The sequence below is a fragment of the Netta rufina genome (genome assembly GCF_964035555.1).
Source record: "Netta rufina genome assembly, chromosome: 4".
Classification (NCBI taxonomy): domain Eukaryota; kingdom Metazoa; phylum Chordata; class Aves; order Anseriformes; family Anatidae; genus Netta; species Netta rufina.
The window spans coordinates 4800839-4815682 of NC_140127.1; the positions used below are offsets into that span (position 1 = coordinate 4800839).

Genomic DNA, 14844 nt, shown 5'->3' on the forward strand with positions numbered 1-14844 from the left:
GGAGCCCTCGAAAAGCATGAAGCTGCCCTGCAAAGCGGTACCCCAGGGAAGTTCGGGGTGATGCACTGGCTGTGTAACGCCAGAGCATGCTGAATGGCAGCATAAATGCCCTCTCTGACGTTTTTAGCACTCTGTGTTTGAGCTGTAGGCGATGCAGGAGGCATAAAATTAAATTATTTTAATTTCCTTCCTTCAGCTCCCCCATAACCACGCGTGCCAAACCCGAGGGCAGCCATTCAGGTTAGCGGAGCAGGGGCAGGTTAAGGCTATGGGATCCTGCAGATGGGTTTCTGAGCTGCGAAGTCGCAGCAAACTTTTATTTTCCTCGCTTTCCCCTGCCTGCTGGGGCTGCCCGAGCCCAGCGAGCCACAGCCCCCAGCCCTTCGCGCTGCCAACTTCCACCACAACGCCTGGCCGGGACCGGGCAGCACCGCTCCGAGCAAGCAACCACCACCGGCTCGACCCTCCCTGGGCCCCCCCAGCGCCCCAAATCCCCTGTCCGAGCCCCTGAGGGCCGGGGGGGAGGCAGGAGAGAGGCGGGAGAAGCCCAGCCCGTGCCCGCCGCCCGCCCGCCCCGCTCACCTGAGGCGCGGGCAAGGGCGCCAAGCCCCCCGCCAGCAGCCGGCGACGCCGCTCGCCGCTCCGCAGCGCCCGCCCCAGCATCGCCAGAGCCTTCCTCCTCCTCCTCTTCCTCCTCCTCCTCTTCTTCTTCTTCTTCTTCTTCCTCCAGCTCCGCCGTGGGCGTTGCCGCCGGGGCTGGGCGGCGGTGGGGCTCGGCGCCCTTCCCCTTCCCGCCGGGGAGGAGGAGGAGGAGGAGGGCGGCTCCTCGCTGAGGCAGCTCCTGCCACAACCCCTGCACCCTGTGGGTTTGGGGTGCTGTAGGGTTTAGCCCGCGCCCTGCCTGTTTTTGAGGCTGTTTCAGCGGGATGAGTGCTCTCTGCTGCCCCAGCGAGGAGCAGGCAGACGCCAAAGCAAGCCCCGGCGAAGTTCATTATTTCCCAGAGACTTCTATCTACAGGAAATTGTTGGCAGCTACTTGCTCCATCCACAAAACATGTCACAGCTCTGTCACCAAAGCGCCCACTGCGTTCATGTCCCCAGCTCGGGGAGGAAAAATGTGCATGTCAGCCTTTTTGGGGCTCTAGGAAATAAGCCGTGTGTCTTTTCCACAGGCCAAGAGAGCCAACAGCACATTTTAGCAGCTAGGGCTTGTGTCACGACCCTGTTTAAAACGAGGACTTTGCCTCTTCAAAAATCCTACCCTCTGTTTGCATTTCTCACATTTCAGATTGCTTCATGAGGTAACTTTTGCTTTGTTCTCCAAGCAACGTGTTTCGCATCTTAGTTTCCTCCATTAAATATTATCTGTTGGCTGTAACTTCGGTTTTCTCATCTTATACCTCATAAAGGTATCTGCTCAATACTTCACTTCTAAACTACCACATGTCATTAACACCTGACAAGGATAGGCCTACATAAATATCATCCTTGTATTTCTCTGTTCACACTCAAACATTGCGTATATATATATATATATATATATACACACATATACACACATGCATATATGTAAGTGAAACATCACTAGTCACAGATACCATAAAAACGGGTATAAAATGGAGCAAATAGCAAAGTTGCTTTAGTACAACCACTAAAACAAAGTCTGGACCTGCAGGCTATTCAAGTGGGGGTCAGCTTTTAGGATGAAAGAAAATATAGCAGAATGGAATAAAGTGAGCCGATGCACCTCCCAAAAACCAAATCCTACTGCTTGGCCCCGAGCCATTATTAAATAGCCTGAATTTTCCACATAGTCACAGGGATGAAACCTGGACTCCTATGTTTCTGTGAAGAGGGGAGCACATAAAACCCTTTTGCTTCTTTCTGGGCATGGTAACAAGACCGTGGCCATCATTTGGTGCAAAGACAGACTGATTTTTTTTTATATTTTTTTCTCCAGGGAGAATTATGTTCCCTCCCAGGGCACAGAGAGCAAAGATCTCTTCAAAACACAGAGGAGCAGCTCGTTGCAACATGTTAGCTTACTAATCCTCCTGCTCTAGAAGAGGAGTGAGGTGAGACACCTCCCCAGTTCACCCAGGACAGACCAAATCTCCATATTTTTTATAGAGCAGTGTGTCACAGAGGTAGGATTTGCTAACCAGGCTGCTGGAAGGCGTGCTGCCAGAGGGGAAGAGAGCCGGACTTTTATTACAGAGAGAAATTTTTACTCCAGGAATAGGAAGTGCTTCGACTGGGCGGAGGGAGGATCATAAATTATGCTCTTACTACAGAGCTGTCAGGCTGTCCAAACAGCAGGGGAGCACTTCACCGAGACCTGAGTCATGCCTGCGAGGAGCTTGTTGCATCTGGTCATTGCTCTTCCCTCCTCTGCTGAGGCGCTGTACTGTGCCTCGGTGGCTGCTTTTTTCTCATTGTAATCCATTTCTGCTGAGCTGGAAGCGTTAATTCTTACGGAATGATTAACAATTTCGGTACAATTTCAGTGGCTGAAGTTTCAACCCCTTATGCTGCAGGCACTAACAGTGGCAATGGTCTTTTTGGGGTAGGAATTATCCCTCCCTTTGACATTATCCTTCATGGAAGTCCTAACTCTTGCTCCGCCGAGTCCTGCAGGCCTGGCCTAGTCCCTTTCCACCACACACACACACTGTCTACAAGGTTTTACTTTTTATTTTTTTTTATAATAAAGTCATAAACTCCAAAAGTATTGCTTTAGGAAGAAGCCAAAGCATTGTTCCTGCTACCTAAGAAACCACCACTAAGGAGGGAAGATAATTCACTTTTTGGTCTTAAAGTTCTCCCAGAAGCCATATAACAACTTATATTTTATAACACACACTTATTAAAAGACCGAGGTAGCACTGTTCAAAGTTCACCGTAACAACACATTAGGATGACAAAGAATAGAATAGGGGAAAGGGCAGCAATATCCCATCTTTATGGGAATCACTTCATGGATCTGAGGAACACCATCAAAAAATTAAACACGAAAAAGTGGAAGCCCAAGAAAAGCAAATTAACAAGAGGACAAGGTACCAGTGCATCAGGGGCAGGCTGGCACAGAGCAGTCGGGCATCTCCAGGTGCCCCCAGCTCACAACACAGGAATCGACACAGAGCAGGGGGCCCAGTCCTGCTCCTGGCTTCTCCTAAGCTCTGCTCAGAACAAAGGCAGCACGTTCAGGGGCACAAGAGCCAAGGAACAGAGAAGAACCCTTAACTACAGAGAATCAGGACACATTTAGGTTTTTGTCTGCTTCAGCTTCAGTTTTTAGTAACATTTTGTATTCATAAAAGTTAGGATTTACAATGGGTCAAGCTTTTTGAAAGCACGGTATCTTGAAAAGTTAGTAACAAACGACAGCATATTCCTAGATGTTATTTTTCCCCTTCAATGATTTTCTAACACAATTTAAAAAAACAAAACAAAACAAAAAAAACTTTTTCAAACAGTTGATAAGAATGACATTTTCTATGGCTAACAGATTACTAAGGTGGTAAATCATCACCAACTCTTCCTAATGCTTGAGGATTGTTGTGACAGTAAACTTGTCACTCAAGACAGTCACAAAGCCTGTGCCTCACAAGGGGGGGGCTTCCTAGACATGTGGCAAAGAGATAAAATGCAAGAAAAAATTATTACACTACTTTATTGTCCAACAGAGAAAAAAAAAACAATTTCTTTCCTACTGGAATCAGTCAAAAAATATATAATTTTTGAACTGGTGCTTTTCTTTTAATGATGAAGGGTGTAATGTGAAATCTGCATTTGCGGATGTCTCTGGGGTGGTGTTCTCTTGACAACTGAAAATCAAATACCCAGTACTTTTAGAAAACATACAACAGAAATCAGAAAGGTAAATTGGTACAAGAGAAACGATACTAAAGCTCTTTTTTTTTTTTTTTTTTTTTTTTTACAAGCTTCGAAGTGTTTCCAGAAGTTTTGCCACCTCCCCTCTCCAATTTCTCTCTTACAGAAGCATGCAACCACTCAATCTTGTGCATGGTTGCTATTCCTAATTAGGCATCTCCAATAAAAGTTATCACTTCTGCTAAAGATCCTCACAAGAAAATAAAAAAAAATAGGTGAAGTATTTAACGCTTTTTTTTTCTTGTTATTAGAATTGCAAAGGAAGGACAAAGGCCCTGCAAGCAGATAATAGGTCAGAATTCAGGATTGGAGTAAAAATTGAAGAATCATTGATAACGTGTTTGTTTGAATTTTTGCTCTTGTAACAATCTCTTGTATGCAGCACTACCCATGCCAGAACTCGCTTGCGACACTCAACCCCACAGGATGCCTTTGGATTTTGCTGTGCAAATGAATCATCAGTAATTTGCAAGCAAATATTCTCAAGAGACCTCAAATTCCAGTTACTTGCAGTAGTTGCAGCCAAACTTTCCAGCCTCCTGCATTTTGACTACAACAGCGTCAATCAAATTAAAGGCAAGCAAGGCCGCTCTGTTTTTAATTGTAGGGAACTGGCAGATAAATACATCAATAAATCATCATAGGCTCTCTCTCCCCTTGCATTTAAAATTCCCAATACCACTGTACCAAAAAAAAAAAAAAAAAAAGGAAGAAAGGAAGAAAGTGTTACACTAAATCTCAGAATTACCTGGGTCCAGCAGGCTTTTAGTTGGAACTTAACCTTTGTAATTCTGCAAAAGTGATCATATTCTACCTCATTTATGAAAACCTGAAACACGATAGCATATGTAGACCCCACTTTTTTTTTTTTTAAACAATACATCAGAAAAATAACGCATTAAAATCTGAAGAATTGCACTTAAAGTCACTGCAGTAATTCTTGACATAGAAACTGATACACTTGAGATATTCAATAAATTCATTTTTTCTTGAACAAAATCTACACCATGCATCAGCTGGGAGATCTGAAGCAATTGTTTGAGTTCTGGTCTGTTGTTTGACGTATTTATTAAATCACTGGAGCCTGCTAATGCCCAGTATCTCTACCTTCACTGCTGGCTCTCAGTGTGAGAGAACAGACCTACAAGGTCCTGCGCTCATGACCTCTTTCAGGGACTAGGTAATCTTTTGTGCGACCTCACAGCTTTTGCACAGGGAATGAAACCACAGGTAAGTCGGTTAGAAATGCAGCATGAGGAAGAAGATGGCTTCTCTAAACTAGGCTGGCTGCTGCCACTCCTCAAAAATTCAGGATAGGCTTCAGCATAAACTCATTTTACTTGAAATCAGCTCTCAGCTCCTGCACTGCTCACACCATGCAAGTACCACCACGGGGAGGTCTCTGGCCTCTATGCCAAAGCTTTCCAGTTTCCTCTACCTGTATCTATAAAGAACTTTCTTGGATGAGCAGCAGGAATGCAAATCAATGACCTATGCTATTAATTAAAAAAAAAAAAAAGAAAAGAAAAAAAAAGCCACTTCTCCTCCTCCAAAATAAAGAATTTGGTAGAGAATTTTCTATGTGAGCAAGACAAAGACTGCCAGCGAGAGCCTCAGGCCTCCAAACCTTCTTGTTTCAGTCACTCACTAAAACTGGCCACCAAGCTTTTGCAGGATTGCAGCCTGTCCAAGATCAGAAGACAGCACTGTGACAAAACGTGGTCAAAAATTTTACTCAAGATCTTGCAAGTCCTTCATACATGAGTTAACACCAACTACTGAAATCAATGATTGAGGTTGTAAGTACACCCTAAAAAAATCCAGGTTTGTCCCACTATCTTGGAAAGTTTTTTTTTTGTTTGTTTTGTTTTTTTAAATGGAGTTCTTGAAATGTATTTGGGGTCAACACCAAAGTAATATTTCGTATTTGAAATTACTAAAGAGCTTTTGACTGTCAGGATTACTGACAGTTCATTTTGGCTTGTTAAAAAAACACCACCACTAATGACTGAAAAACATCTTTTCAGTATCTGTCAAAATGTACAGAAAGCCAAAGTCAACTGCGCCCACTCATCTTTTTTTTTTTCCAGAGATATGAAGCTCTACATCAAAATTAACAAATAGGCTTATTTCTGATGTGTGTGAAAGTTTAATACACAATTATGTTTACTACTGGTTCTCCGGGAGCTACATTACATGTCTTTACTGCTCTAAGAGCCTCCTGGACTGCAATTTCTCCATCAGCAGTTCACATATTCCTTTGACGTTAAAAGATGTAAACAATGTGGCTTTTACAACTAAGAAATGGAAAGGGATGCCAGCTGTATTTAAAATGTAGAGAATTTGAATCAATTCCCCAAAAGACTTACTTAGCCAGGGCTCGTATATCTTTCCCCTAGCTGATTTTGAACTTCTCATGAAACAGGCGTGATTCATACGACAGAGTTGAAAGCTTTTTGGGAAAAAAAAAACACAAAAAAAACAATCCCTAAAACAGTCAGAGAACCTCAAGGGACAGTTCAACACTTTAAAAAGATACAAAAGCTTACCTCTTATCTCCTCACCAAAATATTATCCGGTGGGCAAAAATCTTTCAAGTTTCCCAGTGTGAGTCTTCACGGGGATTCATTTTCTGGCACGCACCTTCAGTACAGTGGTGTGATCCAAGGCATCTTTCAGATGCTACTTCCATACCTACAGATACTCTATTGTTCAAAACACTAAAATCAACGTGCTAAATCCAAAGATGTTTCAATTCAAAATATTTCTGTGGGACTGTTGTCTTGAATTTGAAAACAAAGATCCGTCAGGAAGCGCGTGTGCTCCACTAACTAATTTAAATAAGTCACAACAACAACAAAACCCCTAGATTCTGTGCTGTGTTAGGGTTTTACTGAACAAATAGCTCTTGCTGTACTTGTTATAATTTTTCATATACAAAAAATGATAGAAGAATAAAGCTTTAAATAATGGTTTTACAGAACACATTGCAATTAATCATGGAATAGGATGTTCCTAGGTATTCAATACCAAGCTCACAAGTCATGGGGCACTTAAATTGTAACACGCTCTTCTCATCTTTGCAATTACAAATAATTTTTGAGATGCCCAAGTCTTCAGCAGTGTGTAGCTTTCACCCACTGTGAAGCCATCTATGAACAAGCATTTCAGCACCAAAATCCTGGTGGTCTGATTTAGGGACAACATTCAACATCACCTCAGACATTTATTACATGACAATTTACTAAATGGAAAAAAAATATCTCAAGTAATTTCTTTTAGGTAAGTTTCTTTTAGGTAACTTAAAGACATTTAGTTAAGGACCACACACATGTAAATCATATTTTCCCCAAACAATGAGTTGATGCTAACATGCAGACTAACACCACTTGAACAATTTAACTAGGGTACCTTTTTTAAAGCATTTCCAAACCATAGCTAGAACATTTTTTCTCCACTATTCAAGTTCTGTTTTCAGGGGATATGGCAGTTACGCAACACGGTAACATTCTCAAGACTACCTTAAAATAAAATGTAATCATACTAATTATTATTTACTTTTGGGTATTTAATCATTTTAGTTATATTTCATCAAACAAACGAACAGAAAGTACTATGTATGAGTGACTATAATTTGTTAATTATTTCTAATGTGCTTCTAAAAAAAAAACCAAAAACTGAAACAAAACCATCCCAATTTCACAACAAAGTTTCCAAGTCTGAGCTAAATCCATCTGAAACTTCACAATTAAGTTACCAAAACATTACCAAGGACAAGGTTTTGGAAAGATGTACGAACGTGAATGTGTGACCGCATTTTGAAATTTTGTATTTTAAAGCCTTTCCTTCCCTTGTTGCAAGCTAATTCATTTTTACACCCCTCTTCACCTTTTTTTTCCTCCCCTTCGGATCACAGCAGAAATCATATCGTCAAGTTAGATTGAGTGATTACCCATGCTTACTCTAAACAGCAGACAAAAGTTACAGAAAACCTGGACCAAGACTACAGCAGTTTACAAAATGTAAAACAAGGTTAGCAGATATGTCTTCGTTAGGATAATACATAAGGAGGGTTCTAGGAACTTTATTGTATTGTATTGATAGCTCATTTCAGAGAGTGCAACGTTTTTTCCTCCCTTCCAGAGGTTTGCAAAATGAAGTAAACATGTTCTCTTCAATATATAGTTCAGTTGCAAAAAGATAGTATTTGCATAAATATAAAAACACATGATAAAGCAAAATATTTTTAATTAGTAAGCCAATCATAAATAAATCCACCTACAAATTAAACAGAACAAGAAGCTGTGTTCCTTCTACATGGATTTTTTTTAAGCATGTTTTAATAGTCAACTTCACTGTCTAGCTTGGGACTGAAAGAATTCATCATTGAGCACTCAACAATTCAGCACACTGAGCTAAGTCTCTTTTTTTTTTTTTAGTTACATTTTTACATTTTCTTTACAAATGTAATACTTATGTACATTATATATTTTATTTCTACAATTCATTTACTTTAGTGAAATTCTACAACTTTCAAAGGGAATTTGCTGAAGTCTTTACTAAATATGAATCATTCCTTTTAAGAAGAAATTCATATAAACAACCAACATACAGCACTGCCCTTTGACATGTCTGTTAAGAATTTGAATCTTGAAGGGCTACCATAACAAACGTAAGAAAAAAAGGCTTTACCTAATTGTACATTTCAGTAAGAAATATCATCCCACATAGCTACATAGAATCACCAGCTTGCAATAAACAGAGCACCATACCGCTGCACTACTGGAAACGTGGATAAACCAATTGAAAGTTTACTACTGAAAACAGCTTCATCATCCCTAGCACTTTTAGACTGAAGTAAATCTGCAAAACTCTTCTGGAAATGTATACATCTCCTCCTTTAGCTGTAAAGTTTCCCAACCAGCGCCGATTACTGTATATTGTGAAGAACAAACATCCACTTTTGTAACTTTCCATGTACTTCTCTCAGCCAATGCTTCTATCTGGAGTCAGGATTCTTCTTCTAGTTCACTCCTTGCTCATTTACAAATCTGCTGTTGAATATGAAGTAAGAATTCATAATAAGAGAAAGCTGCTTCTGTCCGATCTTCAATTAAATGCTGAAAAAACTCTGTCTTGGCAGGATTCTCGTCTCTGAAAGAATAGATGGAGGAACGTATTTTAGTCATTTAGCAAGAGATAAGCTGTAAATTCAAGTAAAGGCATAAATTCTAATGAAATGCTTATTGCGTTTTGAAGTCTACATTCAGTCCCAGGATACTATAGTACAAATAACCCAAAGTTAAGAAAAAACCCCTGGAGTCTGTGATGACTATCAAACAGCAGCATCTTCTTAACAAGCGTAACATGGAAGAAAGATAGGTGAAATAGCATTTAAAGTATCTCGTAGAAGCTCAAGAACTGAAGCATAAAAGTGATCTAGTGTTTAGATGTAAGCAAATATGCTGACGGCAATGAATTCTGAATTCATTGTTATGTTATGTGTTATATTAAATGTGTTATATTAAATCCCAATATTGATTGAACCCAGAAGAAATTACATCTATGTATACAGAATTTGAATGTTTTGTCTTCCTTTTTTCCTCATTTGACAACAGAATATACAGACCTCCATTGCAAAGGGGTTTTAGATAACAGCACTCTACCAAGTGTAGAGGAGATGGTATTTGGTTTCTTCTCAGCTAGACACCCCCACTTTTCAGTGTCAATTAGAAACTGTAAGTACAACTTGCCAATAATCACTCAGTATCTAACAGAAATACTTACTTTATTACTTGAAGAACTGGGCTTAAAGGTCTATTGTCCCTCAGCCAGGCTATGAAAGACCGCGTCCTTTCTGAAGAAAGTGCAACTACCTCAGGAAGCTGTGTCTGGTTGAAGGTAATGGAAAGAAATTACCTTTTAATATCAGAACTATTTTAAAGAACAGATCCTCATATTCAAGACATGGCCCAATGCCAGAATAACCACAATTTCTCTTAAGGAATTACCACGTACTAGATATACACATTTTTTCTTCAGATTAAAATACAATTCTGTAATATCTGTTTTACAGGAAGTAGTACACCTTTATCTAAAACTGCCTTTTATGTGCAAAAGATTTTGCAAAGTGAGCTCACGTAAACAGTAATCTTTTTAAAATGCTGCTTTCACAGTTTTCCTGCCTTCTTTCCCCATCAATCAAGTTCCTGTATGTTGTCTTTTGCACCACTGAAAAAATGAAACGCGAAGAAACAAAATTTGAACTGTAAGCAAAATTCAATGCAAAGATAAGGGATTATTTGGTTGGGGAATGAACTTAAAAAATAATCCACCACCACGAAAACGCTTGTTTGAGGCATTCACTGAACTAAATATATCAACTCCAGGGTTGAAATAATTTAACACAAATCTATAACAGGAAGGATTTTTTTGTGTTACTGCCGTTGTAGTAAATGAATGGGGAATATAATTTAAAAGCAAAAGATGGCAACTTTGTATGTTACTTTTTTCTCTAATTTTTCATTACAATAAATGCTATTTAACATCTCAAAAAAAAAAAAAAGCCATCCTTTGTTTATTAAAGGTTTTTTTTTTCCCTGAAAATACTGTCAATTAATAATACTACTGGTAGATCAGAGGGAAAAATTCTATCTTTGTAATACAAGCAAAATACAAAACCTTGAACAAGCAGTCCAATTTTATAGTAGTGTTAAAACTCACCACTCTTTCTGACCTATTCTCAGAAGTACTGCTTCTCTTTTGCTTTTTCCCTTTGTATCTTCCTATGTTTCCACAGTGCCTCACACATTTTTGGTACTATCTGAATATAACCATTCAATTCAGAACTCTTCTAGAGTATCTCAACAGGGTTCATCCTTATCCCCCAGTTGTTGATATCTTGGAACCGCTCCCCACAGAAGAGGGAGTCCTCTCTAATTGCTGCTTCGCTTCCCATAGAAGACCATAGACACAGGTTACAACATAAAAATTTCTATGCTGAAACACATATTGAAGGGTCTTCAATGTTCTAATAGCTAAAACCATTTTGTTTGTCCAGACTTGAGCCTGGAAGCTGAACAAATCCTAGCTTTACTTGACATACAGACCTTTACATTACCCTTCACATACAGACCTACCCCCAAATATCATAGAACTGGTATATAACACCACGTTCACTGCATGTAAGATTTCAAAAAATCGTAACAACAAAAAACCCTTCAATCTTAACAACTACTGTTTGTGAAAGAAATGAATCAAGATGTGATCTACACAACTTCACAATATTTTTGTAGGCCCAAATGCATTTCAAAACAAACAAACAAAAAAACAAACCAGTTATATTACTGAACATTTTTTTTGACATTCAGTGAACACATTTATATTCTTTCCTTAAAACTGACAACTTATGTTTTCTATAAAGCTGGCAAGAAGTTAGATTGTGTCCATTAAAAAAAAAAATCACAGTTACATAATTAAAAACTGACAATTCAGAAAAAAATAGATTAAATATAGCTTCCAAATGTAAGCGTTATGCAGTACAGGTGATTAAAACGCCTACCATTTTCTGTGGTACTGACGCATAGTTTGGGTATCCAAGGACATCTTTTATGAAGTTGTTATCACAGTTTTTTCCAATCCAAATATAAAAAGCCTGTAAGATGTCAGAATCATTTTTAGTAAAGGCCTTGCACACGTTTTAGAGAAAGAGACAGATAGTAATGAAATTGGAATATTACCAGGAAACACCAGTCATGCAAATTAATCACCTGAGAGCTCCAGTTGCAATTCACAGCTCTATATTCATTATTTGTACATCGACTTAGTAACAATTGGTACCATTTGGAAAAAAGATGATTAAATGTCCAAAACCAAGTTAAAACACAAATACTGAAAGGACGCAGGACATGTCTATATCGGTACAATTAATGCATATTACCTCCTAAAATACAAAAACTAGATTTTTATAAAGTCACACCACTGTCAGTTACTGCACACCGACATCCAATCTCAACAAGCTATAGTAAAGCACTAATTACCAAAACACATTAAAATAATTATTTTGGACATCTGAAGACAGAAACTGATTTGATATTCACACTCAGCACCTGAACTTCAATGCACTTTCCTTCTACAGTGCCATTACAGCACTGTATTTTATTGCATTATTAGAGTAGCATAACGTTATAACCCATTAAGTGTTTTTAGGGTAATTCCTATGATTAACTTAAACTGCATTTACAGGTTTTATTCACTCTCTACAAACTCTTGCAACTCTTCTGGTATATGGCTCACGTGGCATAAGACTACTTACATTTATGTGTAACTGAAAAAGTTCCTCCCTCAATGACAAGTGCGTTGTTATAGACAGATTATAGTACATGCAATTTAATAACCGTTAAAAGGAAATTTTCAAAAATGGAAATCCATTACTTCCAGAAAAAAAAAAAAAACAAAAAAAAAACTTGATATGAACTCTTGGCATATTTCAATTTGTCTAGCATGAAAAAAAAATGAACCTTTGAAACCTTAATGTGCAATCTTGATTAGAGATTTTCCACAGATCAAAAATATGAAAGCTTTTTACCGGAACACAGACTATTCCCAGGTTACTTAGGATGCTGATTCATTATACAGCTAAGGTTGAGTTGGCTGCTTTCAACAATTCAGCATTATTTTATTTTTTAAAAACAGGAACGTGCAAAACTGGTCACTTACTGAACCACAATCCATAAGAAAAGCTCCTTCTCTTGTCAACTTCTCTGCAGATAGCTTCTGAAGAGGAGGCTGAGGAACAACTCTGTCATTTACATGTATTGTACTCTGTAAAGAAAACAACAGTCAATAATACTGTAATGATAATAAATTGTAATTTGGTATTTTTGTCTTAAGCAGGTGTGATAAAATAGGAAGAAAAACACTGGTAATCTCTGCAAATGATTTGAGAATTCTCATATAATAAAGTGCCATGTTAAATCTAAAACGTTCACTTAGATCAACCAATTTGTTTAAAAACACTTTCAAACTTATATATGGGAATGGCTACACAGCACTAAAATTGATCTGATCAAACAATCTGGTTAGAGCAATGCTGAAGAAAACAAAACAAAACACCAGCAAGAAATTCGCAGCATAATTTCAGATTAAAGCAGGCTGTGACAAGACTGCCTCCCCTCTCGGATAACAGAAATAAACTAAATGACCATTAAGTCTTACTTCTTGTATCTAGTCTTACTTCTTACTATTAGAAATTAACGCATCCATTTCATAGGCTGCCTCCCTTCATGAAGGGCTTACTAATAAAAACTCGTTTTGTAAAAAAGTACTTCCTCAGTCTGATCATGACAATCTCGAATTATAATTGCTTCATTCACATCAGTCAGAGGAACCACTGAAAGTTTGTTATTTCATGCAACTTTATCTGGTTTCAATATACAATACCTAGTATTCTCTACCAAATTTTATCCATTTCCCACTGAGAGTTCTAACACACAAAACCACTGGATAGCCATCTAAGGCACACAACCTTCTCTGCTTTCTTTATATTATTGAAAAACATGAAATTATTGTGATCACTGAAAGAAGGTGAAAAAAACAGATCTCTTCATAACATACTATCGTACCTGCATATAAATATATATACGTGTGTGTGTATATATACACAAATTAATTACTGCAGCACATTAAGCGACACTATTAAAACTAGAAAATATTACAAAACAGGCTTCGTACATTACCTCGTCAGTTAGCTTGTCTATTCTGTACAAGTTGGGATGTATCATTTTCATCAAGTGAATGAGAGGCTGACTCTTAATCTGGCACATCGCATACACACGATCATCCAAACGTGTACTAGTGCCTGTTCTAAAGGCTTTCTGTTAAAAAAAATAAATATTGTTAATCATGAAACCTATATTTTACGTCACACCTGAACAGTGTATTTCTTATTTTGGAGGATTGTCAGTTAAAGATAACAAAGCTTCTGTAAAGACATGCATCTTACCTAGATACATCAGAAAATCCCAATTTATGATAAAAACGTGCGCTATGCTAGAAAAATTCCTAATTAAATACAAATTGAATACCTTACAAAACTTTATCCATTCTCCCTTCTTACTGATGAAAAAGAAGAAAGATTTACAAAAATCCCCCACTTTGTGTAAAACGTTAATGTGGTGGGACCAGCACTACACGTTTTCATGCTTTATGAGTGGTACTGGCCTTTGAAATTCACTGACACAGTGACACAGGAAGATAAGAGCCCAGCAGGGTTCAAAACCGATACTCGAGTGGATAGTAAGATGGAATCTGATTTTATATTAGCAAAGATGAAATGGTAAGGAAAAGCTCTGGGATGAAAATATATTTCCGTATCTTAGAGCAGAAACCAGGCTCTCATAGAATAAAGATTTATTTCATAACTCTCTATCCTATTGAATTTTTCAGCTCTCCCCTAGAAGGAGCCAGTAAGACTATTCTCTCGGTAACAACACAACGGAGAAAGCACCATCTTCTGATTGATGGAGAATATTCCTACAACTAATGTGCAAATTCACCTCTCCACCAAAGTTGTGTATGCAAGTCCTCTTTTTCCAGTTTTAGTTTCTTAGTATTGTTAATAAAGGTAAAACCTCTATAAATTACTTATTTTCCCAGCAGCTCTTACTCTAAGCTATCTTTTACCCAGATTCTCCTGATACTAAACATGGTTGTTTTTTCCCCCCTATTACTTGCTTTACTTACATGACTGCCAAGAAGTCCTGATCAGTATATTAGACACTGAAATCATCACAAAGCCAAATGAAAATAAATGATCAGGATCATATTTCTTACAGAGTTTACATAAATCTTTGTTTATAATAAGAAAAAATGAACACTCAACTGTCAAGTACTAAATATCTTGAAGCTATGAGATTTATTGAAGATAAAACCCTGCAGTAAATTCTCATT

The 14844-nt window shown here is 38.2% G+C and overlaps 2 protein-coding genes across 5 annotated transcripts in view; both read right to left on the reverse strand.

Moving 5' to 3' along the window:
* Window positions 1-689, reverse strand: part of MCUB (mitochondrial calcium uniporter dominant negative subunit beta) — a 28235-nt gene extending 27546 nt beyond the window's left edge. For both annotated transcript variants that reach the window (XM_084285432.1, XM_084285433.1), the window contains exon 1: window positions 583-689. In XM_084285432.1, the coding sequence (XP_084141558.1) occupies window positions 583-663 (81 nt within the window). In that variant the 5' untranslated portion in view covers window positions 664-689. The remainder of the gene's footprint in view (window positions 1-582) is intronic.
* Window positions 690-6815: 6126 nt separating this feature from the next.
* The window catches only part of SEC24B (SEC24 homolog B, COPII coat complex component), a 44401-nt gene continuing 36372 nt past the window's right edge, over window positions 6816-14844 (reverse strand). For all 3 annotated transcript variants that reach the window (XM_084286765.1, XM_084286764.1, XM_084286763.1), the window contains 5 exons: window positions 13632-13769; window positions 12613-12717; window positions 11456-11548; window positions 9682-9785; window positions 6816-9048 (listed from right to left, as the gene is read on the reverse strand). In XM_084286765.1, the coding sequence (XP_084142891.1) occupies window positions 8934-9048; window positions 9682-9785; window positions 11456-11548; window positions 12613-12717; window positions 13632-13769 (555 nt within the window). In that variant the 3' untranslated portion in view covers window positions 6816-8933. The remainder of the gene's footprint in view (window positions 9049-9681; window positions 9786-11455; window positions 11549-12612; window positions 12718-13631; window positions 13770-14844) is intronic.